At 44.7% G+C, this 27,518-nt stretch overlaps 2 protein-coding genes across 3 annotated transcripts in view; both read left to right on the top strand.

Annotated features, from left to right (window-relative positions):
* The window catches only part of RNF41 (ring finger protein 41), an 81,774-nt gene that overhangs the window by 5,878 nt on the left and 48,378 nt on the right, over nucleotides 1-27,518 (top strand). The gene's annotated exons all lie outside the window — the stretch shown is intronic.
* LOC120928241 lies at nucleotides 18,426-21,467 on the top strand. The gene is made up of 2 exons (XM_040339349.1): nucleotides 18,426-20,606; nucleotides 20,763-21,467. The coding sequence occupies exons 1-2, from the start codon at nucleotides 18,459-18,461 to the stop codon at nucleotides 21,465-21,467; spliced, it is 2,853 nt and encodes a 950-aa protein (XP_040195283.1). The 5' UTR covers nucleotides 18,426-18,458.

Raw genomic sequence — 27,518 nt, 5'->3', positions numbered from 1 at the left:
TGCATGCACAGGTGCAGCTGGTCGCATCACAGCTACTAAAGAAATGGCATGAGTGGCCCATTTGTTCAGTGCAAATGTGCTGACGATGTCGGCAGCTGTGCATATGCGGAATATCTTCTAAACTGCAAGTTCAGGAGGCATTCAAGGTACCTACAGGTAAGCCTTGTTATAGGCTTACCTATAGGTAAAATTGGTGTAACAGGGTTTACAACCACTTTAGGCTGCATTCACACCTCGGCGTATATACGCCTGAAGTGCGACGCTCGTGCCGCTGGAGGGGTGAATTTCCATTGATGTCTATGAGATGGTTCACGGCGAACGCCATACGCCTGCCGCCTGAAAACAAGTCCCGGACCCTTATTTTCAGGCGGCATTGGCGTTCGGGCATAGACATCAATAGAAATTATCTGTAAAAAAAAAAAAGTAAACAAATCGCGGCAAAATACGCGGCGTTACAATGTGAATGCAGCCTTAAAGTGGATGTAAGGATAACAAATTGCGAACAGGCAGGCATTTTTGTTGCCAAAGAAACCTTCAGTTTTCTCTTCTGAAATAAAATACCTGCCTATGCACAAACGTCTGCAGAACGTATGTCAAGCATGTGCAGCTCAGTTTACATTCCACCACAGATTGACTCCTGTGTATATGCGATAGGGACGTCATCTCGTGCCAGCCAATCAAAAGACTAAAGAGCTACACCTGTAAGAACCCAGGGGGAAGATGGGGGCGACTGACCTTGTGGGCATTGGCTCTTTTGGAGCTTGGGCGAGTATTTCTTATGTTTTCTTTAGTTCCGCTTTCATTGTCTCTGATATAAAGTTGTGTACAGGGATGTTTATTCTTCTGATAAGGTGACCTTGTGATGTGCCTAGTCGGAAATCAAAGGCCTCACATGGCTGCAGAGGGGCATGCGCCATAAAAAGGGGTATTTCTGTGCCTAGGAGTTAAAGGTGTTCATGCACAGCCTGTAAAAATCAGTGATAGGCTGACAGACGCCACTGTATGAACTTCAGAGCATTTACATGCATGCAGCAGCAGATGACCGGCCCTGGACACAAATTGTCTGCTTCCAGAACTGCTTAGCCGTCCCTTATTTAGGGCTCATTTACACTTGCTTTTACTTCAACACGCATTAAAGCACCTACCCTTTTTTTTTTTTTCCCCCAATATGTGTTTTTGATGCTTCTGTGATGCTTTTTTGAAGCTTGGCAGATGCCTTGTTTGTCTTAATACCAAACCTGCAATTTCTCCAAACAAAGCACAGCTAAAGCTGAATGAATGCCTCTCAAAAGATTCAGGTGCTTCATGCAAGCTTTGTCATAGACTTATATGGAGGCTTTAAAGCACCACTGAAGTGATGAGGGGTATCATTTTTGAAGTGAAGCAAACTGAAGGTGTTAACAGGACTGTGGGGTATCTATTTTATTTAGTGACAGGGGCTTTGGCTTTCATAGAGCTTTAAAAAAGTGTTTTGAAGAAAATGTTAAGCCCTTGCTCTGAAGTAACTGCTCAGATGTGCAGGTAAATGTGTACAGCTGCAGCCTGTCATTGATTTGTATGCTATATTTAAACACATGCGAGTCCTGGGCATTGAGATTATGCTTCTTTGTGCACTCTGGCCAAGTGAAGTCTACAGAGGAATTTCAAAAATCAAAAAATCATTCTGTTACCACGCACCTTTTTGGTGTGTGTGTGTGTGTGTGTGTGTGTGTGTGTGTGTGTGTGTGTGTGTGTGTGTGTGTGTGTGTGTGTGTGTGTGTGTGTGTGTGTGTGTATATCCTGGGTAAGCATACTTTTAAGTCCTAAAAATGTCTTCATTGTCATTTTCTCCCCCATTGCTCTAGTAAACAAACACTTGGTTCAGCATTTTTTGTCTTTAGCAGAAAGCCATTTATGCAATAAATATTTATTGGCTGCAGCAGGGTTATTTTATCACATGGTAATCCTATGCTGCCCTGATTGTCTTTGTGACAATGTCACAAAGACAAATTGTGATTACTATTCTATTAATGCTCTGCCAACATCTGTGTATTTTTCCTAGATGGTTTATCTGACAGAACCTGTACTTTACAATTATAGAGATGATTGGATGTTATTACTGGCATGGTTGATATAGCTGTTGCTGTCTAGTTGTTCAGATTCCTCCTCTTCTTCTCTAGTGAGGCTCTTCAGTACTGGTGGTGGGTTCACACTAGGCGGGTGACCCCCCCCCCCCCCTTGTCTACTGTAGCAGCGGGACTGAATGACGCTCTGCTTCTCCCTGTGCTGATTGGAGCAAGAAAATGACAGATCAGGATGTCATGGAATGACCCCCCCACCCCTTTGAACTGACAATGTGATTTGCTGCTGGCAAGTGACCAATCCTCTGCTCTACACCAGTGTTTCTCAAGGCCTCAACAGGTCATGTTTTTAGGCTTTTCATTATTTTTCACTGTTTTTTTTATCAGTTTCACTGCCTTAGTTATTACCACGGCTGCTTCACCTGAGACCTGTTGGTGCGCCTTGAGGACTGAAATTGGTCCTCTGGTCTACACACACACGAGCTAGTGTATAAGGTGCTGTTTTTGTATCCCAAATTTATTGAACAAGGTATGAAATGCTTTAAATACTTTTTATTCAGAAGTGATCTAAAAGGCAATTCTTACCATTTTGTGTGTGTGTGTGTGTGTCAGCATGCCTCCATTTCATTCATGCTGAAATCAACTTGCTTGTTCTGAATGAGGAATGTGTAAGACACATGAGAGCACATGACTTATTAATGCCACCATGCCTTGTGTTTAAAGGGCTAAGTTCACCTTTAAGGAAAAGAATATGCTCATATTTCCTGTTCTTCTGTAGGGGCTTTCAGTTGGAGAGCTGGAGGAAGTGTCACTGGCCTAGGAGTGTGGTGATTATTGCACTTGTATTACATTAAAAATACTAGTCCATCTGCAGCGGCAACATGTCGCCACCCTGAATATTGGTTGTGCAGGATGCCAGGGATGGGTCCTGGGTGGCAGGTGTATTTCCATGCTATTTGGTTGTGGTCCCTTTTTTGATTTGATGGTTTGAAGTCATTGTTGAGTACTTGGCAGTTCTTGTCCATGCAAAGTGAGGGGTTCTGGGGTAGTCTGTTTGACGCTAGAACTAGTTTTCAGTATTCTATGGATTGCCAAGTCCTCATTGGGGACACTGAATTTGGAGGTTCAGAGAGCTATTCGGGTGGCAAAGAATCTTTAAAACCTGACTACAGGGGCTTGGGTCCTAAAGAGGTTAACCCCTTTGTGTAAAAGTCCAAAAAAGGGGGGGGGGGGGATAACGCCCATCACCTGTCTGAGGGAGCGAGAAGCTGTACACATTTAGGAGCAGGAGTGGTGAAATATTTGTGGCTGATATGGTTAAGCTTCTGTTAGTGAGTGAGTGAGAAACTTATATAGCGCAACAAATGCGAACTTAATCGCCTCAAGGCGCTGGCGACCAGAGTTGTACAGGACTTTCAGAAGAGGTGGGTCTTCAGTTTTTTTCCTAAAAACCCGATGGTTTTCTTCCATGCGGATGGTTGTGGGTAGAGCATTCCAGAGCCGTGGTCCTTGGACCGAGAATCTGCGTTCTCCCTTAGATTTGTAGTGAGATTTGGGGATTTGGAGAAGGTTTTGGTTGGTTGACCTAGCCATTGGGACCCCTGGAGAAATCATGGACTTCAGCCCTGCATGGACAAGGTTTTTGTGAGCGGATTATTTTGTCTTTGTCTGTGTTTAATAAGCGACTTTTTTTTTTTTTTTCACTGTAGTATATTTCACTGAATTAAGTGTGGATCTGAAACCTTGTCTTCAGAGAAATGGTGAACTGTCTGGGTGGGAAACATTTCAGCTTGTTGGCCAACCTACTGCCAATTTTGTTGCCATTGGTGTAGATTTTTTCTGTTTTGTCTAACTCGGATGATCTGCCTTTTCAGTCCAGCAAAGATTCTGGTCTATTCACTCCTGTTGCTCTGCATATTTAGTTTGATTAGATGGGTGACTTTTGAAGAGTTCTATTGTGACCGCAGGGTCAAGATCCTATACCCTAATGTGCACCAGCCATTCCTTATGTTGAGGCATGCTGAATTATATGAATGTGAACTACTGGGGTATGACAATGATGGGTATAGGCTCTATTGATGAGATGGGAGTTCTCGCCATTTGTCAGCTAGACAACTTGGAGGTGACTGCTGAAGAGGTCTGGTTGAGTTTAGGATTAAGCATTAAATAGGTGTTCCCACATAGTAGCAATGTCCCCTTTGCGTGGGTTTGGAGCAAAGAGAAAATATGAGAAAGAAAAGGTGTTTTGCATCTGTTCTGTGTGTATTTTGAAATGCAGGTACACTCTAAATGCCTGTGCCCACATTCTTCCTTTGTACTTCCAAGTTTAAACTTTAATACAGATTGAACTACAATTGTACTGTAAAAGCTAGGGGTGCACCAAATGGAAATGTTTTAATCCAAAGTGAGGGAGAGAGCCCTAATATATTTTCCTCCATTTCAAATTTTATTTTTGGCCATGATTGGCACCTTTTTAGTGCAAGAAAGGTCAAGAAAATTCAGTTTACAATCCCTAAACATCTCTTGTTATGTCTGCCATCTCTTACTTAAACACACTACTTAATGGTATTGGCAAGATTTCCATTTGGTGCACCTCTAGCCAACATGATACAGGAGATGGTCAGAGACTGTAGACGTGATGCAAAAGATCAGATGCTGCCTCACCAGTGTCCATCAGATGCAGCCTGCATGTGCCGTGTGCCTGGATCAGAGCAGCGATCTCCGTCTGTCACTGAGCTGGATTTAAATTGCCAGGGCTCCAGTAACGATGTTCCCCTTCCTGCAATCATGTCACACTAATTCAATGTCCCACCATTTTATCAGTGTGCCGTCTATCACAGGAGGCTGGACATTGTTACTGCGGTCCGTGCAGTGTAACTCCGTGACACACCAGAGATTATCACTCTGTGAGAGGGAGGAGGCAGGGGAGGACTAGGGTGTGCCAGGATGACACCCCCCTGCAATGGCTGACACCAGGGGCAGACCCCACCCCTTTTCCGGCTTCCATTGTTTTCTTTTGGCTGATACCAAAAAACACAATTTTCAGCGGCTAAAATTTCGGTGCACCACTAGTAAGGGCACCAGGGTACGCAAATCTGTGACATCAATAAAGCACAGCATAGAAAAGTAGTGCAACACACATGTCAATATGGCAGTGGTGTAGAAAGGAGAAGTTGTGGTTCAGTCAGGAAGGGGCAGGGGCTAGGATGGGAGGGGGGGAGAGGACCAGGGGGAAAGAGTAAAGAGGGGCTTTAGGTTAAGGAGGGCAGGAGGGGTCCAAATCTATTTTCAAACCTAGTTTAAGGGATTAGGCTTAGAGACTGGATCTGTGGGGGCAGCGAGTCATCTCCCCCCAACCTCATTATGGCAACAGGTCCCCATGCTTAAATTATGGACTCCAAAAGGGGCTAGAAGGAGACCCTTTGTACTGGAGAAACAGAAAAAATATATAATGCAAACTGTTTTGGGGTAGTGGCATGTAAGGAATTGTTGAACAAAAAACGGACGAAAGCAAATTAGCTGAAAACATACAACACACATTTGGTGCAGCTGTGCATGGTAGCCAATTGGCGTGTTCAATTAAGGTTTAACAAAAAAAAAAAATGGATGCCGATTGGTTTCTCTTCCAAAGGGACTAGCAGTAATAAAACCGTAAGAGGTCATGTAGTCACAATCCATATATAATGCGTAGGAAGATTAAGGTAATGCTCCTGGGTGCAGAAAGTAACCATTGTTATAGTAGGCGCTCTGCAACTGGAGAGTTCTACCAGTAATGCATGGCACCTCAGGAGGGCCGAATGTGAGTTACTTGGTTCCTTGCAGTACAGACACCAGAGAAAGGATACTGGTGTTCCCAGCCCATAGCCAAATGGACACAACAAGGGTGTGGTCTAAAAATCGCCAGAAATAGGCCACGAAGAAAAATAGTCCACCGTGGTAGAGGTGGGTAGTCATCCAGCCACCTGGGAGCTGAAAGCTTGAGACCTCTAGGTGCATTGATCATTAAACGGAGTTTTGGCTTTAGTGGTCCAGGAGTGCACTGAAATTGAGATGAAGTTGATTGCTGGGATACACAGATCTGCAGGAATCCTCAGGCCCTTGATTTGCAAGCGGTATCGGAGGTCTTTTAAGTGTTAGGCCTCATGGCAGTCAAACAAAGTTTTTTTTTTTTTTTTTATTTTTTTTTTTTTTTTTATATATGTTTTTTTTTTTTTTTTTTTTTTTATTGCTTGTTGTGTTATAGATCTGGAGGAGAGCCCCCCCCCCCCCCCCAACAGAAAGGCAGTTTCATGTCGACCAGACCATAAAAAGAAACAATGGTATTCCAGTAAACCTAGCATAAGTACAACCAGGCACTAGGGAGACTCAATACACCAATAATGAAACTTTAGATTGTACCTAATGAGGTAAAAACAAGGTATGCCCCATGTTATATAGGACTGGGAATTATCAGAGCACTGGATACCCTAAGAAACGGGTACCACCCAACTCCTCTAAAATGTACATCAATAAAAGGAGGGGTGGGAGGTGGAGTAGAAAGATGGGTGAGAGAGACTAAGAGGGCTGGGAGGGGGACAAAATTCTATGGATAGATTGGTGGTATATCTCGGCAAAGGAACCCAGTAGTCTCCTACAAACACTCTATTCATCAAAACTAATTTTCCCCTTTTTCAGAGAAGACAAACCTATTCCACAGAGACCAAGTTTGAGTTACATTCACACTTATGTTGTGAGTATCAAGTCCCCCATTTTATTCCACTTTTTTAAACCAGAGGCCAATGGTCGGTGCCTGTGGACACTTCCAAATAAGAGGAATGCAAGACTTGGTGGCGTTAAGGAGGTGACTAATAACCGATCACTTATACATTTTCGCTTGGATGGTAGAAACGTGGCAAAAAAAAACCCAATTCATCTGGAGCCTTTACAGTCTGTAAAATGTTGACTATCCTCCAAACCGCTCTCCAGTAATACTTGAGTTTGGGACAAGACCAAAAGAGTTCATATAGCGTTGCCAGAGTCACCTTGGTATCGCAATCCTGCCCATGATAAATAGGAATCATCCATCAGTGACAACAAGAGTACCCAGATGTGTCCATGGTAGTCTGCCAGAGAGCATGATGGAGACTCACTTAGATTTGGCAGCTTAGTTAGTGATGTCATAGGGTTAAACTGTTTTTAAGAAAGGGACGGTTGTCATCTCTGAAATGGGTCTCTTGAATATATGCTACTTCTGTGTGAGTATGTTTCAAGTCATGCAATAGCATGTGTCTTTTCTCAGGGACAGTAAGCCCTCAGGATTGAGGGATGCTATGGGTATAGTCAGGGCCGCCATCATGGGGGTGCAGGCAGTACGCCCGGATGGCTACCCCCCCTTTTTTTTATAATTTTTATTTTTTTTATATATTCTTTTTTTGAATTCTCTCAATTGGCGGCGCCCCCCCCCCCCCCCCCCCCGCTTCTCAATTTCAGGCGCCAGCACCCCCATCCCGGTTCTCTGCAGCCTGAGGCTGTGTACGTGGCCGCATAATTCCTGATGGCAGGCCTGGGTATAGTGTCCATCATAAGAGGGGGGAGGCAAAAAATGAAAGTGTGTGTGTGTGTATATAGATACTTTACATCTTAAGAGTTTTAAGATTACACTTCTGAATTGCATATTTCCAAAATTGGAATACTAGGTTGTTCATTTTTGGCCATCATGGCCAAAAGGCGACCATTGTGATCTCCCTGCTCAAAAGATTGTATAGATCCATCCTCGTGGCCTCAGCCATATGCAAATGTAAGGGGTCCGTTTGTATAGCATTAACGTTGGATCAGCAGCATATTGGGCTGTTTTTTCATCCACTATAAACAGTTGTTTTTTTTACTCGTTGAGCCTTATTAAAGCGGAAGTCCGCCAGTTTTTTTTTCGCAGCTGCTGATTTTTAAAATAAGCACACTTGCCTGTCCAGCGTGCCTGCGATGTCTGCACCCGAGGCCATCCCTCGGTCCTGCTGCCACTGCCCTTTTCGGTAAGGGAATCAGGAAATGAAACCTTTCCCTACTGCGCATGTGCGACTCGCCACTGCCACCTGCTGTCTTCTGGGAACCGTGTGCCTCCCAGAAGACAGGGTCGGGGCACCGGAGGCACCCATCACCATTGACAGGGTTCTCGGAACTCTTTGACCCAGAGATCCTGCAGAAGACAGACCCAGCGATGTCCTTTGCTGCCTGCACAATTATGCTGTTAAGGAAGACATTCTCCAGCAGGCCTGGCACAGAGGAAACGTGGATTTTCATGGGGTACAGATTACTCTTCTGCTTGATGTGTCCCAGAGAACCCTCCAGATGCGCTGTTGCCCCTGCTAGAGAAACTGGGCGACCAGGGGATCACTTACAAGTGGGGCCACCCTTTCCACCTCATCGCATGCAAGGGAAGGCCGCTTTTAAACCCTTCGCCATCCATCAGATGTACCTGCTTTCCTCAGCTTACTCAAATTGCCCCCTGTGTCGCTGCCAACTGGCTGGCAGCTGTTCTTCCGGCAAGCAATAATAACCCTGCTGCAAACCTATCTGGCAGACCCCAACGGTCTCGGCGCAATCGCCGGTCGCAGAGGAGATCGCAGGCTCCTCGGGATAATGAGCCTCCAAGGTTGGCTTTTACAGGTTTAAGGCCTGTCTTAAACTTGGGAGATCCCCCTCTGTATGTAAATTCTGCTTCACTTTTACATTGTACCTGTTGCCTCACTTGCCGGAGACTCCTTGGACTGGTGTCCCTCCTCAGGGGTGACCTCTGGTTATCCTAGACTGACTGTCGCAGAACCCCTGGTCTTAACTGTCCCATGGGAGGACTTCATGGGTTCAGTTCTGATTTATCTAAGGGGGGGGGGGTCAAATAGATTCTCGTGTCGGTCTCATGTAGAGGTTGGCTGGGCCTACTGTGATGAGTGGGAGGGTGCTGCTTTACCTGGGTGCTCATCCGGGGACCCCCCCTACCCACTGGTTTTCCACTTGCCCTGCGGGTTTGATCTGCAAGAGGACCATTTACTCACTCAGGTCAGTGTGTCCTTTATTTTTAGTACCTGTGACTGGTTTGGGAGACTGGGGGGGGGGGCTCTGGGGGGCTGCCCAGGGCGCATGCTCAACCAATAAGCTTGGGTCAGACTGAGATGCCACAGGTGTCTGCAGTGGTGCTGGATCTGCAGATGCCTCTCCCTCCTGCCTATCATCTGAGTTGTTTTTGTTTTTTTATTTTCTTGAACACTGGTTTTATACATGTTGGTCAATGTATAATAGCATTTGGTAACGTGTGCCCATATGGCGGAGAGTGATCTGCTGTATCTGGCCTTAGGAAAAAAAAAGTGTGTGTGTGTGTGTGTGTGTGTGTGTGTGTGTGTGTGTGTGTGTGTGTGTATATCTATATCTATATCTCTCTCTATCTTTCCCCCTGATTTGGTTCACTTTTGGGGCCCGAAAGATGTTCCCATCTAGGAATAAATGTATTTAGCAGTACTTGAATAGTAGACGGAGCTATGGTTCGCTCTCACTGGGTACTGACTCTCGATGGGGCAAGCGGTCTCTCCAACCGTCATATTTCTGTAATGATTTTATGTTTGTAAATGTTCCATTGTTGTTGCCACTCCCTGTACTCTCTGAAATGTTACTTCTGTTTTAGTTATTTTGTTATTGAGAAGTTTACCATTTGTAATGCGGTTCCTACTTCGACCGCCTCCAGCGGGAGATTGCTGGGGGTATCCCGCGCATTGGGGGCTCAACTCCTAAAGTGGCTTACCCACCCCCTTCCAACTAGGCCTTAGCTGCCCTAATTCTCAGTAGCCCCCCGTTTGGGAGATTTTGTTTTCTCCCATCTTTTCTACACCTCCCCAACCCCTCTAACAATGTCATTAAAATTTGTGTCCTGGAACGTGAAAGGCTTAAACGCTCCAGTTGTTTAGCTGAACTCTGGAGACAAAGGCCTCAAGTAGTGTTCTTGCAATAAACCCATTTCCAAGCAGATAAGATCCCAAAACTATACAATAAGCATTTCCCAACAGCTCATCTGTCGCCCACCACAAAATCAAAGGTCACGTGTATTCTCCTGGCCAAAACTGTACCCTGGCAGCTGTTGGACCTCCATACCGACCATGAAGGCAGATACTTTTTTGTAAAGGGTACACTCCAGTCGCAAACTTTCATTATGGCTAACCCGTACCTGCCGAATGTAGATCCGCTTCCAGTACTTGAATCCTGCCTGGCTGCATTGGCTTCCTTTGAGGGAACTTTAGTGTTGGGAGGGCGACTTGAACCTCGCCATTGATTCCCCTGCAGAGACTACTTGGCCATGTCCCAGAGATCTCAAAACGGAGCCGGAGAGCTGTTGCACTCACATCAGCTAGTGGACATCTGGCATATCCTCACCCGCAGGAGAGGGACTACACCTTTTTTCTCGGCAGTTCATGACTTCCATTCCCAGGCTAGATCTTTTCCTAATCTCCCAAACCACGATCCCACTTGTTTCTGGGGCCCAAATTGGACATATCGCTCTCTTGGACCACGCTTCGATCTATAGTCCTTGCCTCGCAGCACCCGGCACCTAGATCGGCCACGTAGCGACTAAATGAGTCCCTTGTACAGGACCCCAAGTTTAAGACATTCTACGGGAGCTGGAACTTTTTTTCGAGAGTAACACTCGGTTCCGAATCCTCTGTTTGGTCAGTACATAAGTGCTACATTAGAGGAATGTTCTTTAAACATGGTCACAGACTTAAGGTGACAAGAGCAAAAACGCTGTCCAGGTTGCTTGCAAAACTCCATGACTATGAAAAACGCCATAAATTGCATCCAGACAGGGCCCTGGAAGTGGAAGAAACCAGTCTCTCAGAACAAATCAGGAAACACTCCTTATTTCAATCTCAGAACAGACTTGAAGGTGCGTAGGTCCTTTTATGAATATGGTGACAAATGCAGCAGGATGTTGGCGAATGCCATTCGAACCCAATGCAACTTATCCTACATTCCTGCTTTATCCACCTCAGCGGGAGTTAAAGCTCACGATTCCATGGAGATGGCGGAGTCATTCTGTGCTTTCTATGAAGCCCTTTATAATCTGTATCCCCGCCCTTTGGTGGACGGTCCCCAGAATGGAGTGGAAGCTATACTTATCTTGCGGCGGCAAACCTGCCTTCTCTCAATGCAGAGGAGGTGGAATTGCTTTCACAGCCTATAACCACAGACTAACTTGTGTGCGCTATTGCTGGATCTCCGAAGGGGAAAGCGCCTGGCCCTGACTGCTTCAGTTTCCTATTATAAAATCTTCCAACTGTTGGAGATCCACTTTGTCACCGCCTTCAATGCAATTCTAAATAACCATACCATGCCACTGGACCTTTTGCAAGCATCACCGTTATTCCTAAGCCAGGAAAAGACCCGCTTCTTTGCAAGTTACAGGCCCATTTCCCTGCTTAATTTTGACCTTAAAGGGGTTGTAAAGGTTCATCTTTTATTTTCTAAATTGGTTCCTTTAAGCTAGTGCAATGTTGGCTCACTTGCCTTTTCCTTCAATTTCCATTTAGAAGGGAAATGGAAGGAAAAGGTAAGTGAACCAACAATGCACTAGCTTAAAGGAACCTATTTAGAAAATAAACGAACCTTTACAACCCCTTTAGTTATTCACAAAAATTCTGGCCAAGAGATTAGGTTCTGTCCTCTAACGCATAGTCCCCTTAGATCAGGTATAAATTTGATGCATGTGATACTATGCCACTGTGTAAACCGTTTATTTTTTGATTTAAAAAAAAAAAAAAAATCTGCTTATCCGGTATCGAAACACCTCTAGAAGAAAATGTGGAGTATGTAACATGGTAAGTCTTCTCTACCCAAGGCTTCTTAAGGGTCAAAAGCTTACTCTCCATAAAGTGAGTTTCTTGAAGTGGCATGAACACTCCAGTTTTAGTGACTCAACCCATATGTGTCCACGCATGTGTTTTTGATCGGTTGTTTGGAAGCTATTAAGCATGTCTCGGAAAAATGTTCATGATCTGTGTAGTTCATGCTGGCAAAACCACCACATGTTGTGAACTGGTCAAGCTTAATTTTGGCATTTACAATTAAAAAAAGGAAATTGTGGGGAAAAATATTAGTGAAGTTGAAGCTTTGTGATCCAACTATTAAACTCCCTGTTACAGGAGTCAACCCTGTGTAATCTCTGATAGATGACATCTCTGCCCTGACTGGGCAGCTGACATTGTCCCTCTTAAAGTGGAGTTTCCATCCCCAATTTTTTTTTTTTTTTTTCATTATTGTGCTCATTAGACCTAAAAAAAAGTTAATTTTTTTTTTTTTTTTTTTTCTCATCTGGAAATGCCTGTTGCTATGTGGTCCCACGAAATCTGCCTATGAAATCACCTAGGATTCTGACATCTCCCTCTCTTCTAATGCTCCTGGGAAATGTGTTTCATCATTTCCCAGGATGCAGTGCGCTGTCCAATTATCACTCCCCATCCAAGACTTCCAGGAAGTAAGTGCCTGTAGGCTTCACAATGACCACAAGCAAAATGACAACGGTGTAGACATAGTTTTATAAACTATCTTTTTTTAATATCTATGCGGATCGGCGGCGGATTGTAAAATAGTAAGTGACCGGATTTATATTATAAAAACGCAGGAAGAAAGGACATACATTTAAAAAATGCTAATTGTGGTTCGAACTTAAGTTCATTGTCCCATTTAAGATATGTAGTATGTAGATATGTAGTAAAAAAGTGTTTCTGCTTTATTAGTAAACTGTAATTGCTAACGTCATGTTAATGAGGCTGTAAAGAGTTGGCATTTTTCTTTTTTGTGTGTGTTTTTTTTTTTTTTCTACTCTAATGCTTTGTGTGTGAGTTCATAGGGTTGTTGCTACTATTTTTCTGTATCTAGTTTTGCAGGTGATCATCGTTCTTCTTACGTTGCACAGATTTGTCAAGACATCCTAGTGTAATGTATGATTTTGGGTAGCGCTAAAACCCCTACCGGTTCATTTTTCCTGTCTACTATTGGGGAAATCTCTTAGCTTCCTGTCCTAGCAAAGCAAGAGGAAGTTAAAGGAAATCTCCCAAAGTAAGTATACATGGGTTGCGTGTGTTGATTTTACTTTTCATAATTATTATTATTAATAATATTATTAGTGAACAAAAAGACAGATCCCTACATCCACACAAGCAATGTGGATCACCGCCCCAGTTTTGTATTCTGCCCTAATGCTGGTTTTCCTGACAGAACACCCATACTGAAATTTGTCTGGCTCCTGCTGAATTTCGATACGTCTATAGCCAGCTTTAGATGGATCTCCCTTGTGCAGGTGTCCACATTTTGGAAGATTTCACCTTGCTACTTGTTCTGGGGTCAACTCTGTTTTTGGACTTCCTCTCGCTTTTACTTCTCGATGGCAATGGTCACTAGTACAAATGAAGGGGGGCACAGATGGCAATAAAAACTTGTTACCCTTCCTTAAGCTATCCAAAACTAAAAATGGCTTCACTTGGAGATGCTCTTTTGTGTACATTTTATCACCTAAGAAAGATGCATAAAGATCAGGGTGGATTACATTTTTTACTTGTCGATTTTAAATCCAACTTGCTTTAAATCCATAATTTTGAAAGTGCAACTGTCATCTGTCCCACAGCAGCTCCTCTGACCCGCTGTTGACTCGCTGACCACCTCATTCTCTTTAATTGGACTGCTGTGAGGGACGTGGCAGGTGAGTGGATGCCCGCTGACAGGCGCTGCCATGACAGATCTGAAATGACAGGTGCTCTATAAATGTAAGGGCTCATTCTAGCTGGAAGTTGGACACTTATTATTCGCAAACAAAACAAGGGTTTCCTGTTTAGAATAAGCTGTCAGGTTAGTAAAACTGATATATCTGAAACTGATTCAGTCATAGTTTGCAGTTTACATAGATCTGCAAAACAATGGGATAAAGCAATATTTCTGACCTTTTTGTTTTCTCATTGATGGGCTACTTTCACACTGGGCCGTTGCGGTAAAGCGCCACTATTTTTAGTGGTGATTTACAGTCTTTTGCGGCGCTATTCATTGATTTCAATGAGCAGGGGTGCTTTATTAATAGTGTATACACTGCTCCTACAGCGCCTCAGATGCAGCTGGCAGGACTTTTTTGAGCGTTCTGCCAGTGCACCACTCCAGTGTGATAAGTCCTTTGGCTCTGAGTAAAAGGAGAGGCTTTCAGGGCACTTTGCAGGTGCCATTTTTAGCTCTATAGCGCCTCAGTGTGAAAGTAGCCTTGTTGTGTGAATGCATCTAAATGGAATGTGTTTGTTTTTTTTTGTTTTTGTTTTTTTTCTCCTCTAAAAGCATTTTTATTAAAATGTTGTTTTTAAAGTTGAACTTTTTATCAGGGTGGATATTAAAATAAAAAATAAGATATCCTGCATTCTGTTCCTTTTTTTGTTCTATTACTGCAAAAAGGAACACCTTTTGAAGAAATTAATGCTTGACATCCCCCCCACTGTTGCACCATACAGAGTGTGCAGTTGCTGAGCTCTGAGGCTGATTATTAGGTACTTGCCTACACAACTCTTTCTAAATGCGAGGTAAACTTATGGAGCAGAAATGCATAACTACTGTTTTACAAAACAATGTGACAAACTATGCTGCAGCCAGGTGCATGCATGGCTGTGTATCTTGTGTACATGGCCTTGGAGGAGGTGAGCTGTCAGTTCTTGGCTGTGATTGGGGGTTGCACTACGTTGTTTAACAAATGACCAGGTGTCTGTGGGTACATATTGGAGATCTTTTAATGCTCATGAAAGTCTTGTCTTAGCTGGGTGGCTGCCTCCACTGTGAGTAGTGAAACACCTTGGCTGCTGAGATGTACAGAGATGTGTTGCAAAAACGTACACCAGCCTTTTGCACTCAGACGCTTGATGCAACTCGGTGAGAATCTGAAAGGCAATTTGAAGCATCTGAAGGCATACTGCATTTGATTTAATTCCGTGTCTGAGCCCTGGTTCACACTGGGTACGATTTGGAACGATTTGAGATGCGATTTGACATGTCAAATCGCATCTCAAATTGTCGGCAATGGCACTGTCCTAATCAGTGCGACGCCGCATCTGCGATTTCAAAAAGTAGTTCCTGTACTACTTTTGCGATTTCGGGCCGCGATTTACATTAAATTGCGGCCGAAATCGCGGCAAAATCGCGGCCGCGAAATCACGGTAAAATCCCGCATTTTACCGCGATTTTGAATTCGCAGCAGTGTGAACCTAGGCTCAAGGCCAGCTCTGCAATTCCTTGACTTGGCCAGAGAAATTTGCCACACATGTATACAAGCTTAAAGTAGTTTGTTACACATACCTAGCGCTAGTCATCTCTCTAATGTATGGCTAAAGCTTTTTACAGTATAAAATGTTTTCTTTGGACATTCATACAATGGGAGTTGCCCACAGCTTCTGAGTGAGAAGTCTGACACACCCACAGTAATCTGTAGTGCTTTATTTTAGGATCCTTTTTTATATTTGGTATAGTTGTCGTCAGCTGTGAGTAGCTATGTTAATTAGTGTGTGTGTGTGTGTGTGTGTGTGTGTGTTTTTTTGTTTGTTTGTTAACTTGGTTGAGCCTGTATTTGGCAAAGGATCTGGTGTAAGTTCAGTGGAATCCTGTGTATGTGATATTGATCTATGCATCATTGTTGGGTAGCCCATACCTTGGTCATTTGTTTTTCCTTTTAACTAGTGAGTTGAATGAAAAATACACATCCTAAGTAGATGGGGGAATCCTTCACACAGGTGTTGTTTTCACAGCAGGGACACTTTCCCTGACGAAATATACACTGATTAGTGCTGCTGGCAAACACATCGGAAGCCTTAGCAAGTGGTCACATGTACTTGCAACAAAGAGCTTTCTAGCTGTGCTTAGGGTTGTGTTTAAATTTTGGCTTGTTGCTGTAGTTCTGCTGTGTTTTTGAAGCTAGCACCTCTTGTGCTAGGTATTTTTAGAAAAGTAACAGCATAGCAGAGAACTGCAAAGTGGCGAGAATTGAATTAGCAGAGTTTGTTATTTAGTGACTCTGGTGGAATGTAAGGGGGGGGGAGAGAATTGTCCCTTTACAATGTGTTTCAGCAGAGCCACTAGTATGTGTGTTTTTTTTTTTTTTGAGTGCGCTATTCATTTTGCATCCAAAAAACATGCCCAAAGCTTGTGTGCCAATTTTCTCTCAAGCGTCTTCCAGGACAGCCCATGAGACCTAGGGCTCCTCCTACCAGGACAGGAAACACGTTAACCCCCACCAGATAAAAGGGCGGTCCTCCAGGCCCCATGCCAGTATTAGTGTTTCCTCCGGACGGGGGGTAACATGTTTCAAGGAACCTGGTCCCCTAGGTCTCATGAGCAGAGGCTCTAACGGCTGTTTAGGGGTATGTGCTAATTTAAAACTAACCTCCGTGCCATGTGCAGTGTCCACTGGAGAGGTGGTAATCTGCGGCTCTTTTTCTCTGTGCCTGGAGAGGGCCAGGACCGGGATGGCGTCGGGTCCCTAGCGTCTTAGCAAAAGCTGCAGCCGTTTGGTGGTGACGGGTCCCGCACACAGCATGGCTGTCTCGTGCTAGGATTCCAGGAAGTCACTGGCGCTGGAGGGGCGGAGCTTCTGCCCTCCAAGCTGGCCCACAGGAAGATCCGGAGGGGTCGCTTCCGGGTCGTATGACGTCATCATCGGGCGCCGGAGACGCGGTTCCAGTCTCCAAAACGGCGCGAAAAAGTAGCTTTAAATGGCTGGCTGGTGATCGCTGGTAGAAGCAGCACAGGCTGTTAGAATACCAGTCGGGCGGCATGGATTCTCCTGCAGTTCCTTCTCAGGCAGATGCAGTCTCCAACACCAGCACCTCTCAGGTAAGCTTTAAGTATGGACTTTTTTTGCTATCCTGATGAGTGTTCTCCCCCCCCTCCCAATCATAGGATTTGGTGTTAGGGGACACACTTTCCCTTCTCCTGCACGTGGTGATGGAGTATTTATTTGTGGTTTGTTACTTATGGGGGTTATTTATTTTATGTCTTCCAGGGCAAGACCCAGGAAAAATCCCAAGCGCAGCCACATAAGAGAAAGTGTGCGGTAACAAACTGAGCTCCACTTGGAACAAAGCAGTTTGTCGCACATGTATAGATGCTTTAGTGAAGGATGACCCAGTGACCTCATGTCAAAAAATGTTGACTTCGGTCAGGGATGAGCTTGCTTCTACTTTTGGTTCATTTAGAAATCTAATTGACAAAATGCAGGCTCCCCAACAGGGTACATCTTCAAAAAGAAAGGCTTCAGTTGCTTGCACCCCACAGGTGAGCGTAGAGAGTGAAGACTCTGAGGCTGAAGCCAAATCTACCCATTCTTCTCCGGAAGACTCGGAGTCAGATACAGAGACTAGGGATAGAGTATCCTCTAAGGGCTCAAGGTTTAAACTGTCTTTAGAAGATGTGGATAACTTGTTAAAAGCCATCTATACTACCCTTGAAATGGAGTCGGAGGAGGTACAAATGTCCAAACATGACCTTATGTACAAAGGGTTGCACAAAAGAAGTAAAAACTTTCCAGTGCACGATTCCCTCCTTGATACGATCAAACTGGAGTGGGAGAATCCAGAGAGAAAACCTTTCTTTTCTGGTAACCTAAAAAGACGGTTTCCATTTGATGAGGACGCAGCGCTACCGTGGAACAAGAACCCTAAGTTAGATGCTCCTCTTTCAAAGGTTTCAAAAAATTCGGACCTGGCGTTTTATGACATGGGTACGCTTAAGGATCCTATGGACAAAAAATGTGATGTCCTCCTTCATAGAGCTTGGGATTCAACTATGGGGAATCTCAAACCAGCTTTAGCTTCCACTTGTGTAGCCAGAAATTTGGAGGAATGGCTTACACAAATCCAAACCCATCTTTTGGCAGGTACTTCTAGGGAAGAGATTTTAAAATCCTTTCCTCTCCTGTTTAGTGCTGTGGGGTTTTTGGCTGATTCTTCTGCAGAATCAGTAAGGATGACGGCCAGGACTTCAGCTTTGGTGAACTCAGCCAGAAGAAGTGTTTGGCTTAAAACATGGTCTGGGGATGCAGCATCTAAATTAAGATTATGTGGGCTGCCTCTGACCGGGGAGCATCTTTTTGGCCCAGGTCTGCAGGAGGCTCTGGAACGTACGGCTGATAGGAAAAAGGCCTTTCCAGAAAAGAAAAAGCAGACTGGAAGAAAAAATTTTCGTGGCCAAAACAAAGGCCTGCCATGGCAACAGGGTCCTAAAGAAAAGGACAATAGGCCCAAGAAACATTGGACCGGATACAAAGGCAGAGGAGGTGTTTTATTTAACACACCTCAGCAGCCCGCCAAACCACAATGACCAGCTTCTGCCAGTGGGGGGAAGATTGAAGGCTTTTCTCCCACAATGAGCAGCTGTCACCTCAAGTCCCTTCATCCTGGATCTGGTGGCAAATGGGTACAGACTAGAGTTTTCCTGCCAGCCACCAGAACGTCTTTTGATCACCTCTCCTCCCAAAGATCGGGAGAAAGCAAGAGCTCTGGGTCTCCAAGTAGGAGAATTGTTAGACCAAAAAGTCCTGATTCCTGTTCCCCAGTCAGATCAGAACAAAGGGTTTTATTCCCACATTTTTGTCATCAGAAAGCCGTCAGGGAAGTATCGGCTCATTCTGAATCTTCGATCTCTAAATCGATCGATCAGGTACAAGCACTTCAGGATGGAGACAGTGTTCTCTATCAAGAATCTGCTTTACCCAAACTGTTTTATGGCCACATTGGATCTAAGGGATGCTTACCTACATGTCCCGATCCACCCAGCATTCCAGAAATTCCTGAGAATAGCGGTAAAAATGGGAACGGAAATCAGGCACTTTCAATTTCAGGCCCTCCCCTTCGGTCTGTCCTCATCCCCTCGTATCTTCACAAAGGTATTGGGGGAGGCGCTGGCACCACTAAGGTTAAAGGCGATAACTATCATCCCTTACCTGGACGACCTATTAATAGTGGCAGAATCTCACCAAAAATTACTAGCAGATCTCCAGACTGTGCTAGACTTTCTTCAGTCCCTGGGCTGGCTGATAAACAGGGAAAAATCTTCCCTAGATCCAGCCCAGAGGGTGAAGTACCTGGGTTACGACTTTTGCTCAGTAGTCCAAAAAGTTTTTCTCCCAGAAGAAAAGGTCTCCAAGATGGTGCAAGCAGTGTCAGCCTTACAGACCAATCAGTTGGTCTCGCTGAGGGAAATTTCAAGGACGGTAGGTCTCATGACCTCATGTTTCCCTGCGGTACCATAGGCAAGGTTCCATCAGAGACCATTGCAGAGATTCCTTCTGAAAAATGGGATGGGGACGCCAGGTCCCTAGAGTCAAAAGTTTGGTTACCTACCAAGGTAAAGAGAAGTTTGTGGTGGTGGAGAAAGAATCTGCACCTAACAAAAGGCCTGCCATGGTCCATCTCGATATCCAAGAGGATCACGACAGATGCAAGCGCCTGGGGATGGGGAGCCCACCTCAAAGATCAGGTCGCACAGGGAAAATGGTCCTCGAAGGAAGCAAGAGCTTCATCGAACCAGAGGGAACTGCTAGCGGTTCACAGAGCCCTGCAAGCCTTTCAATCGGAGATCAGGGGTCACAATCTCCAGATTCTGTCAGACAACATTGCGACAGTGGCGTACCTCAACAAACAAGGAGGCACGAGGAGTCGAATTCTTCAAGGAATAGCACAAGAAATGTCCTGGGCAGAAGTAAATCTAGGCTCAATTTCAGCAGTGCACCTGAAGGGGACACAAAACAGTCTGGCAGACTACCTCAGTCGCCACAGGGTGGAGCGAGACAATTGGTCGCTTCATCCAGAAGTCTTTGCGGAGATCACCAACAAATGGGGTTGTCCCGAAGCAGATTTGTTCGCGAATCAGGACAACCGCAAGACAGGAGTTCTTTTCTCTAAACCCAGAGGATCGATCTCTGGGGATAGATGCCCTGGCAAATCCATGGCCCTTCGACCTTTGCTATGCCTTTCCGCCGATCAGACTCATTCCAGAAGTACTCCGGAAGTTTCTCCTAGAAGAGACCGACCTTATTTTGATCGCCCCCTTCTGGCCCAAGAGGCCATGGTTTTCCCTGCTACAGTCTCTGGTCTCGGAGCCTCCACTGAGACTTCAGAACAGAGAGGACTTGCTGTCGCAGGGTCCAGTGTCACACCCACAGGTGGTTTCATTAAGCTTAACAGCTTGGTATCTGAAGAGAAGATACTGAAGGCTCAGGGGTTTTCGGACAAGGTGATTAAAACCTTGGTAAATTGCAGAAAACCAGTCACTAGAGCCATTTATTCCAAAGTTTGGAAAAAGTTTAATTCATGGTTGTCTGAAAACCAAAGATCAACGCATGATGTTCCTTCTATTTTGGAATTTTTTCAAGAGGGTGTCGACAAGGGTCTTTCAGTTAGTACCTTGAAGGTGCAGGCGGCAGCTATCAGCGTTTTCCTCCAGTTTTCTCTTTTGGAAAATCCCACGGTAGCTAGATTCTTTAAATCCATTTCAAGGGCCAGGCCAGTAGTGGTAAGACAGGGATCCTCAAACTACGGCCCTCCAGCTGTTGCAGAACTACACATCCCATGAGGCATTGGAACACACTGACATTCACAGACATGACTAGGCATGATGGGAATTGTAGTTCCTGAACAACTGGAGGGCCGTAGTTTGAAGACCCATGTGGTAAGAAGTTGTCCAACTTGGGACCTGTCCCTGGTACTTCAAACTCTGGTAGAGTTTCCTTTTGAACCTTTAGAGGATATTTCTGTTAAACTACTTACCTTAAAAACATTTTTTTTAGTAGCCATTACCTCAGCTCGTAGAGTAAGCGAGTTACAGGCCTTATCAGTGAGGGAGCCTTTCCTCACGATTCTGGAGGATCGAGTTGTATTAAAAACTGATCCAGGTTTTTTGCCTAAGGTAGCTAGTACATTTCACAGATCACAGGACAGTGTACTGCCATCCTTTTGTAGTTCACCACAGGGTGATCAGGAAAAGAAATTTAGTTTTTTGGATGTAAGAAGAACCCTTCTTGCATATCTAGAGGTCACCAAGACCTTCAGGAAGACAGACGCTTTATTTGTACTATTTTCAGGTACACACAAAGGTAAAGGTGCATCTAAAGCCACATTGGCTAGATGGATCAAGCAGGCAATCTCAGAATCCTATAAAATCAGAGAAGTTCCCACACCTTTTGTTACAGCGCATTCAACAAGGGCTTTGGCTGCGTCTTGGGCTGAGAGGGCTGGTGCTTCACCGGAACAAATCTGTAAAGCTGCCACATGGTCCAGTTACTCGACCTTTATTAAGCATTATCGCCTGGATCTGCTATCCGCTCAAGATCAGGCGTTTGGTCGAAAGGTCCTTCAGGCAGTTGTCCCACCCTAGACTGGTAAGTTCTGGCTCATCGTCTCATGGGCTGTCCTGGAAGACGCTTGAGAGAAAAGCTGAGTTAGGCTTACCGGTAACTCCTTTTCTGAGAGTCTTCCAGGACAGCCGGATTCCCACCCGGTTTTGTTGTATGGAAGTTATGTTATTAATGCATATGTTTTTCAGGGTAGTCCTACGGTTCTCGAAGACTGGCATGGGGCCTGGAGGACCGCCCTTTTATCTGGTGGGGGTTAACGTGTTTCCTGTCCTGGTAGGAGGAGCCCTAGGTCTCATGGGCTGTCCTGGAAGACTCTCAGAAAAGGAGTTACCGGTAAGCCTAACTCAGCTTTTTTACACTGAGTCTGGCATATTTAGCATTGTGTGCTTTGTCACGCTTATTGTGGCAAAATCATATCATCAAGTGTTGTGATTCTGGAATCGCACATTTCTGCCTACAAATCCAATACGCTCGGGTGCAAACAGGCCCTAGTCTTTATCAGGATCATACGTGACATGTTGACCGTACAGGACATATGTTCCCTCATATTAAGAAATATCTGAACAAATGCCATGGCAGTATCGTGGCAATGATTCCTGTAACGAAAGCTTGTTTGAAAAAAGACAGCATTTTGAAATTACACTAACATGTTAAGATCTTATAGTAATTGTGCTTACATTTAACTCGAGAGGAAACTAAAAAAGCTTTATTTTAAAACGATGCTGGCTGTGGGGCGTTTGTGTTTTTTGTTAGGTTTTAATGCAAAATAAAATAAAACGTTTGCTTGCCAGCAATGTACACTGACCGTACCAGGCCGCATGCCCTCAACATTGGGCGGTTGGTGTTTTGGGGCAGGGGGGCCCTGCACCCCCACCCAAAGCACCTTATCCCCATATTGATGAGGACAAGGGCATCCTACTGACAACCCTGGTCTTTGGTTGTCAGGGTCTGCCGGTGGGGACTTACCAGAATCTGGGAGCCCCCGTTAATAAAGGACCCCCAGATCCCGGCCCCCCACCCTATGTGAATGAGTATGGGTTACATTGTACCCCTACCCATTCACCTGGGAAAAGTATCAAAAATAAAATGCACTACACAGGTTTTTAAAGTAATTTTATTAGGCAGCTCTTGGGGTCTCTTCCATCTTCTTCCCTGTCCAGCTCTTCTCCGCTCTTTGGTTCTTCTGTCTTTCCGGTGTCTTCTGCCGGGTTTCCTCCACCTATCTTTTGCTCGGTCTTGCCCGGTCTTCCATCTTCTTCCCTCTGCTGCTCTTCTGATCTTGACACAACGCTCTCTCCCGCTCTAATGCACATTGTGCCACCTCCTGTTTGTAAAATAAACTCGGTATGAATGACCCAAAACCAGTTTGTGCTCCTCCAGCTGTACGAAAGTCAGGTTTTTGATTTTATTATTTTTTTAATGTGTGTGTGTGTGTGTGTGTGTGGTTTTTTTTTTTGTTGTTGCAAAAAAAAATCCAGCTTTTCCTCCACAAAACTGATTCATTGTGCATGTAAATGAATCAACCTCAGTGTCAGATTGTGTATAACTAACCTACTTTGGCTGTAAAAAGCAGGTTTCTGTATCTGAAATTCAGCCAGGAGAAGGTGTGACATCACAAAGTTCTTGGACTTCCTGTTTCCTTTCTTTACCAGTCCTGATACATGTCCCATGACCCTTTTGAGCCTCTGTAGTTGCAGGGCAGGTGATTGGACAAATTGTCGAACCTGGCATAATGTGGAACCTACTTCACTTCCTGTGACTTGACATCGGCTGTTTCACTTAACTGCACGCACTGCATCATTAGTTACGTCAGCGCTGACATCGGGAAACGTTAAAAATGGTAAACAAAGGACACAGAAAAAAAATTCCAGCGATGTACCATCTCGATCGGAGGGGGAAAAAATATAAAAAAAAAAACCTGCCGTCACGATCCGCCTCCATGGGCGGTTCCCGTCGAATGACACTACACCCGCCGTGACGCCTCTTAAATAGTGGTGGCCCCGCCCTTGACTCGCGTGCGTGGATGCCCCCTCTGACGCCACAGGGTTTTTTATTTTATTTTTATTTGCATTGATACACCTTTTATGACAATACCATACATATAAACCTTTAAAATTGGCACTTTTGATTTTTCTCTAGACTTTTTTTAAAGTGTTCCGTGGCTTTCGAATTTGACACTAACACGCCAAATTGTTAGCTATTCGGCGAACACCCAATGTTCACGTTGAGCTTGCGTTCGACTCGAACATCGGGCCCATCCATAGTCGGGACAAGTCTGATCATAGGAGGAGAGTAGGCTGAGTTCCCAGCATAGCTAGAGAACTGACCATGGTGTGCTGACCTGGCAGGAACACCAGGGATTTCACACAAAGGAAACGATACAGAGAACAGGATACATTCTTGATCTAGTACATTATACAGTAGGCACATATTGGAAATATGAAATGTTGCAGTAACAAAGGCTTTAAGCTGAATTTCAATGCATGTACAGTTGAGCTACCAATCAACGTTTTTAATAATTTTGTCAGGTTTCTGTCGCTCGATCAGCACACCTGGCAATAGCAGGCTGATCAGTGTATTCTGAAAGCAGGAAAGTCTCCTGGGTGTCAGAATACAATGGCTCAGCTGGAGGAATCCCCCATCTACATCAAGTTGGAATACTCTGATCAAGCAACAAAAGAGGGCAGTTGAACAAAATACTTATTTATGGGATGCAGGGGACCTCGCCAAGGGACCCTGCTGAAGCATTGTAGAATATAATTTTTATATACTTTTTGCTTTATATTTATGCAAATGGGGGGGGGGGGGGGGATATTTTGTGCCATTTTTCAGTCCACTATACCATCATATTTCTTCCATACATTCCTTATGTGTTTGTTTTGTTGAAGTTAATTTGTTTTGTGTGTGTGTGTGTGTGTGTGTGTGTGTGTATATGTGTGTGTGTGTGTATATATTTGTGTATATAGTGTATATAATTTTTTTTTTTTTTTTTTTTTTCATGTCTGAGTGTTACGGCTTTATAAGGCAGAGACTGCTGCAGGGGCAATATCCAGACTTGGGTGCATCTCATTTGCATGCTATTAACCCAGATCTACTGTAAACTATGAAAGCTGCTGAGAATTTAATACTGGTGTCACTCGTTAACTATTCCACAAATTATTACTTTTTTTTTTTTTTCTGGCACACTTCCCCCAGCTTTATTAAGTTAAGCGCAACAAAATTTCTTTCTTTTGTATATGCGTTATAAAATGTGCAACTTGTACAGAGCTTTCCTCTATATAATTTTTTATTATTTCAGAAGGTAGCCGAGCAAACCCCTTCTTTTTTTTTTTTTATTTTTTTATTTTTTTTTTCGTGGCTTAAATAGGGATTTAAATGTTTGTTTTTGTTTTTTTTTTTTTTTATTATTATTTTTTTTTTTTTATCCAGACTGATTGGTAGGCAGATTGTTTTGGCAGCAAAATGTTTGTGTGTGCGAGCTATCGGGATTGCGTCTCTTTTGTATAAATGAAGGGTGAGAAGTTTAAATTCAAAAAACTTATCAGATCACAAATGCAAGTTGATAAAAAATAAAAATAAAGAAATGGGTCTTCTAAAGTGATATTCCAAAAATTGTACTTGTGCAAACTACAAACTAAAAACAAAACCTATGTGCTTGACCAAGACAGCTGGGAAAGCTGCTTGAATTGACGGTTAAAAGTACAATTCTGTTAACCTGTGTGTGTTCTTCTGTTTTTGTTTGTTCTAAGCTACAGAATTCTCTGACAGTCTCTAGCAGTGGCAGTGCGGTGATATTGGGCGCAATAGCGTCTCCCCCCTCTCCTGCACCGCCACTGAAAAAAATACATAGATTCATGCATTGCAGCAGTTATTTTGTATTTGGAAGTGTCTATCAGAGCCAGCGGCTCTGGCTGACCCCAGAAAGGTAAGTGCCGGGGGGGGGGGGGGCAGCAATCTGGCAGCATTTTACAGGACACAGTGTCCTGCGTTTGGCATTGCAGTGTCTGCGTTTGATGGCACAGTGAGGCTGCAAATTTTTTTATTTTTTTTTCCGCTTGTTTGCGCCCCCCAAAAAATTTGGAGCACCAGCCGCCACTGGTCTCTAGTGCTACTAGGTATGCCAGTGACCTCACTTCATTGTTCTACACCAGAGATAATTTTGCCCCATTAAGCATGCAATGTAAAATATTAATATGTTGAATTAGTGAAGCAGTAAGCAGCCTTACCCCATCCTGCCATCCCTATTCTCAGAAAAAAAAATGTTTCCGTAATATGGAGACTTTATATACTATTGTGTATCTGTGCACTGACAGTGTGCTGGTTATTTTGTGTGTGTGTAATTAATATATATATGTGTGTGTGTGTGTGTGTGTGTGTGTGTGTGTGTGTGTGTCTCTCCGGAGCTAGGCCGAAGCCGCGGCCTTTCCTGATGCTGTGACCGCAGCGGCAATCCGCGGATTGCCGCCGCGGTCACAGCATCAGGAAAGGCCGCAGCTTCGGCCTAGCTCCGAAGCCGCGGCCATCTTTGTACACCCTGCGCGGCAGCCAACCAGCGGGCCTGTAACAGCCAATCGGCGGCGGCCGCTGCCGACATCCTCCACTCTGGGGGGGGGAAAAACGTCCCCTGACATGCTGCGCGCCCTGCCTCTGCCTAGAAACCCCAGAATGCAGCGCCGGCCTGCGCTGCATTCTGGGGTTTCTAGGCAGAGGCAGGGCGCGCAGCATGTCAGGGGACGTTTTTTTTTCCCCAGAGTGGAGGATGTCGGCAGCGGCCGATTGGCTGTTACAGGCCCGCTCTGCCTTCTGGGGATTGTAGGCAGAGGCGGGGCAGCACGTCAGGGCCAGGGACATTGGAACTTTCTTGTGCTGGGTGATGGAACAGAGCCTGGAGCGCTCCGCTGGTGGCAGTGAATGACATTGGGCTGTACTGGTGGGCACTGATGAGGTGATGCACTGATGAGGTGATGCACTGGTTGGCACTGATGAGGTGATGCACTGATGCGCGCTGGTGATATGCGCTGGTGAGATGCACTGAGGATATGCGCTGGTGAGATGCACTGAGGATATGCGCTGGTGAGATGCACTGGTGGGCACTGATGAGGTGTGGCACTGTTGAAATGATGCACTGATGAGGTAATGCACTGGTGATGTGCGCTGGTGAGATGCACTGATGAGGTGATGCACTGGTGATATGCGCTGGTGGGCACTGATGAGGTGATGCACTGGTGGGCACTGATGAGGTGATGCACTGGTGAGATGCGCTGGTGGGCACTGATGATGGGATGCATTGGTGGGCACTGATGAGGTGGCACTGGTGGGCACTGATTGACACCAATGAGGTGGCCCTGATGGACACTGATAGGCTGCACTGGTGGGCACTGATGCGCTGCACTCCACCCTAAACAATTATCTCCTCTCCACCCTAGGTTTTTGGAGATGAGGAAAAAAAATCGGCCTAAAATATCGGCCGCAAAAATCGGCAACACATATCGGCCCCCCCGATTTCCATATTTATATATATATATATATATAATTTATATAATGTGTGTGTGTGTGTGTGTGTGTGTGTGTATATATATGTATGTGTATATGTGTGTGTGTGTATGTGTGTATATATATATATATATATAATGTACACCCCTTAAATTTTTTTGTAAATATCTTGTATCTTTTCATGTGACACTAAAGAAATGACACTTTACTACAATGTAAAGTAGTGAGTGTACAGCTTGTATAACAGTGTACATTTGGTGTCCCCTCAAAATAACTCGACACACAGTCATTAATGTCTGAACTTCTGGCCATAAAAGTGAGTATACCTCTAAGTGAAAATTTCCAAATTGGGCCCAAAGTGTCAATATTTTGTGTGGCCGTCATTTATTTTCCAGCACTGCCTTAACCCTCTTTGGCATGGAGTTCACTGGAGTCCTCTTGTACTCCATGACAACATCACAGCGCTGGTGGATGTTGGAGACCTTGCGCTCCTTCACCTTGAGGATGCCCCACAGATGCTTAATAGGGTTTAGGCCTGGAGACCTGCTTGGCCAGTCCATCACCTTTACACTCGGCTT

This window comes from Rana temporaria, chromosome 2 (assembly GCF_905171775.1).
Source record: "Rana temporaria chromosome 2, aRanTem1.1, whole genome shotgun sequence".
Lineage (NCBI taxonomy): Eukaryota > Metazoa > Chordata > Amphibia > Anura > Ranidae > Rana > Rana temporaria.
Note: the sequence above shows the minus strand (reverse complement) of the source record. Positions and strands in the feature narration are given on the sequence as shown.

Bases quoted from the DNA above. Each gene is read 5' to 3' on its own strand.
- LOC120928241 (XM_040339349.1), top strand. From the start codon at position 18,459: ATGAGCAGCTGTCACCTCAAGTCCCTTCATCCTGGATCTGGTGGCAAA. The intron at 20,607-20,762 runs GTAAGACAGGGA...AAGACCCATGTG, and splicing joins CAAGGGCCAGGCCAGTAGTG to GTAAGAAGTTGTCCAACTTG.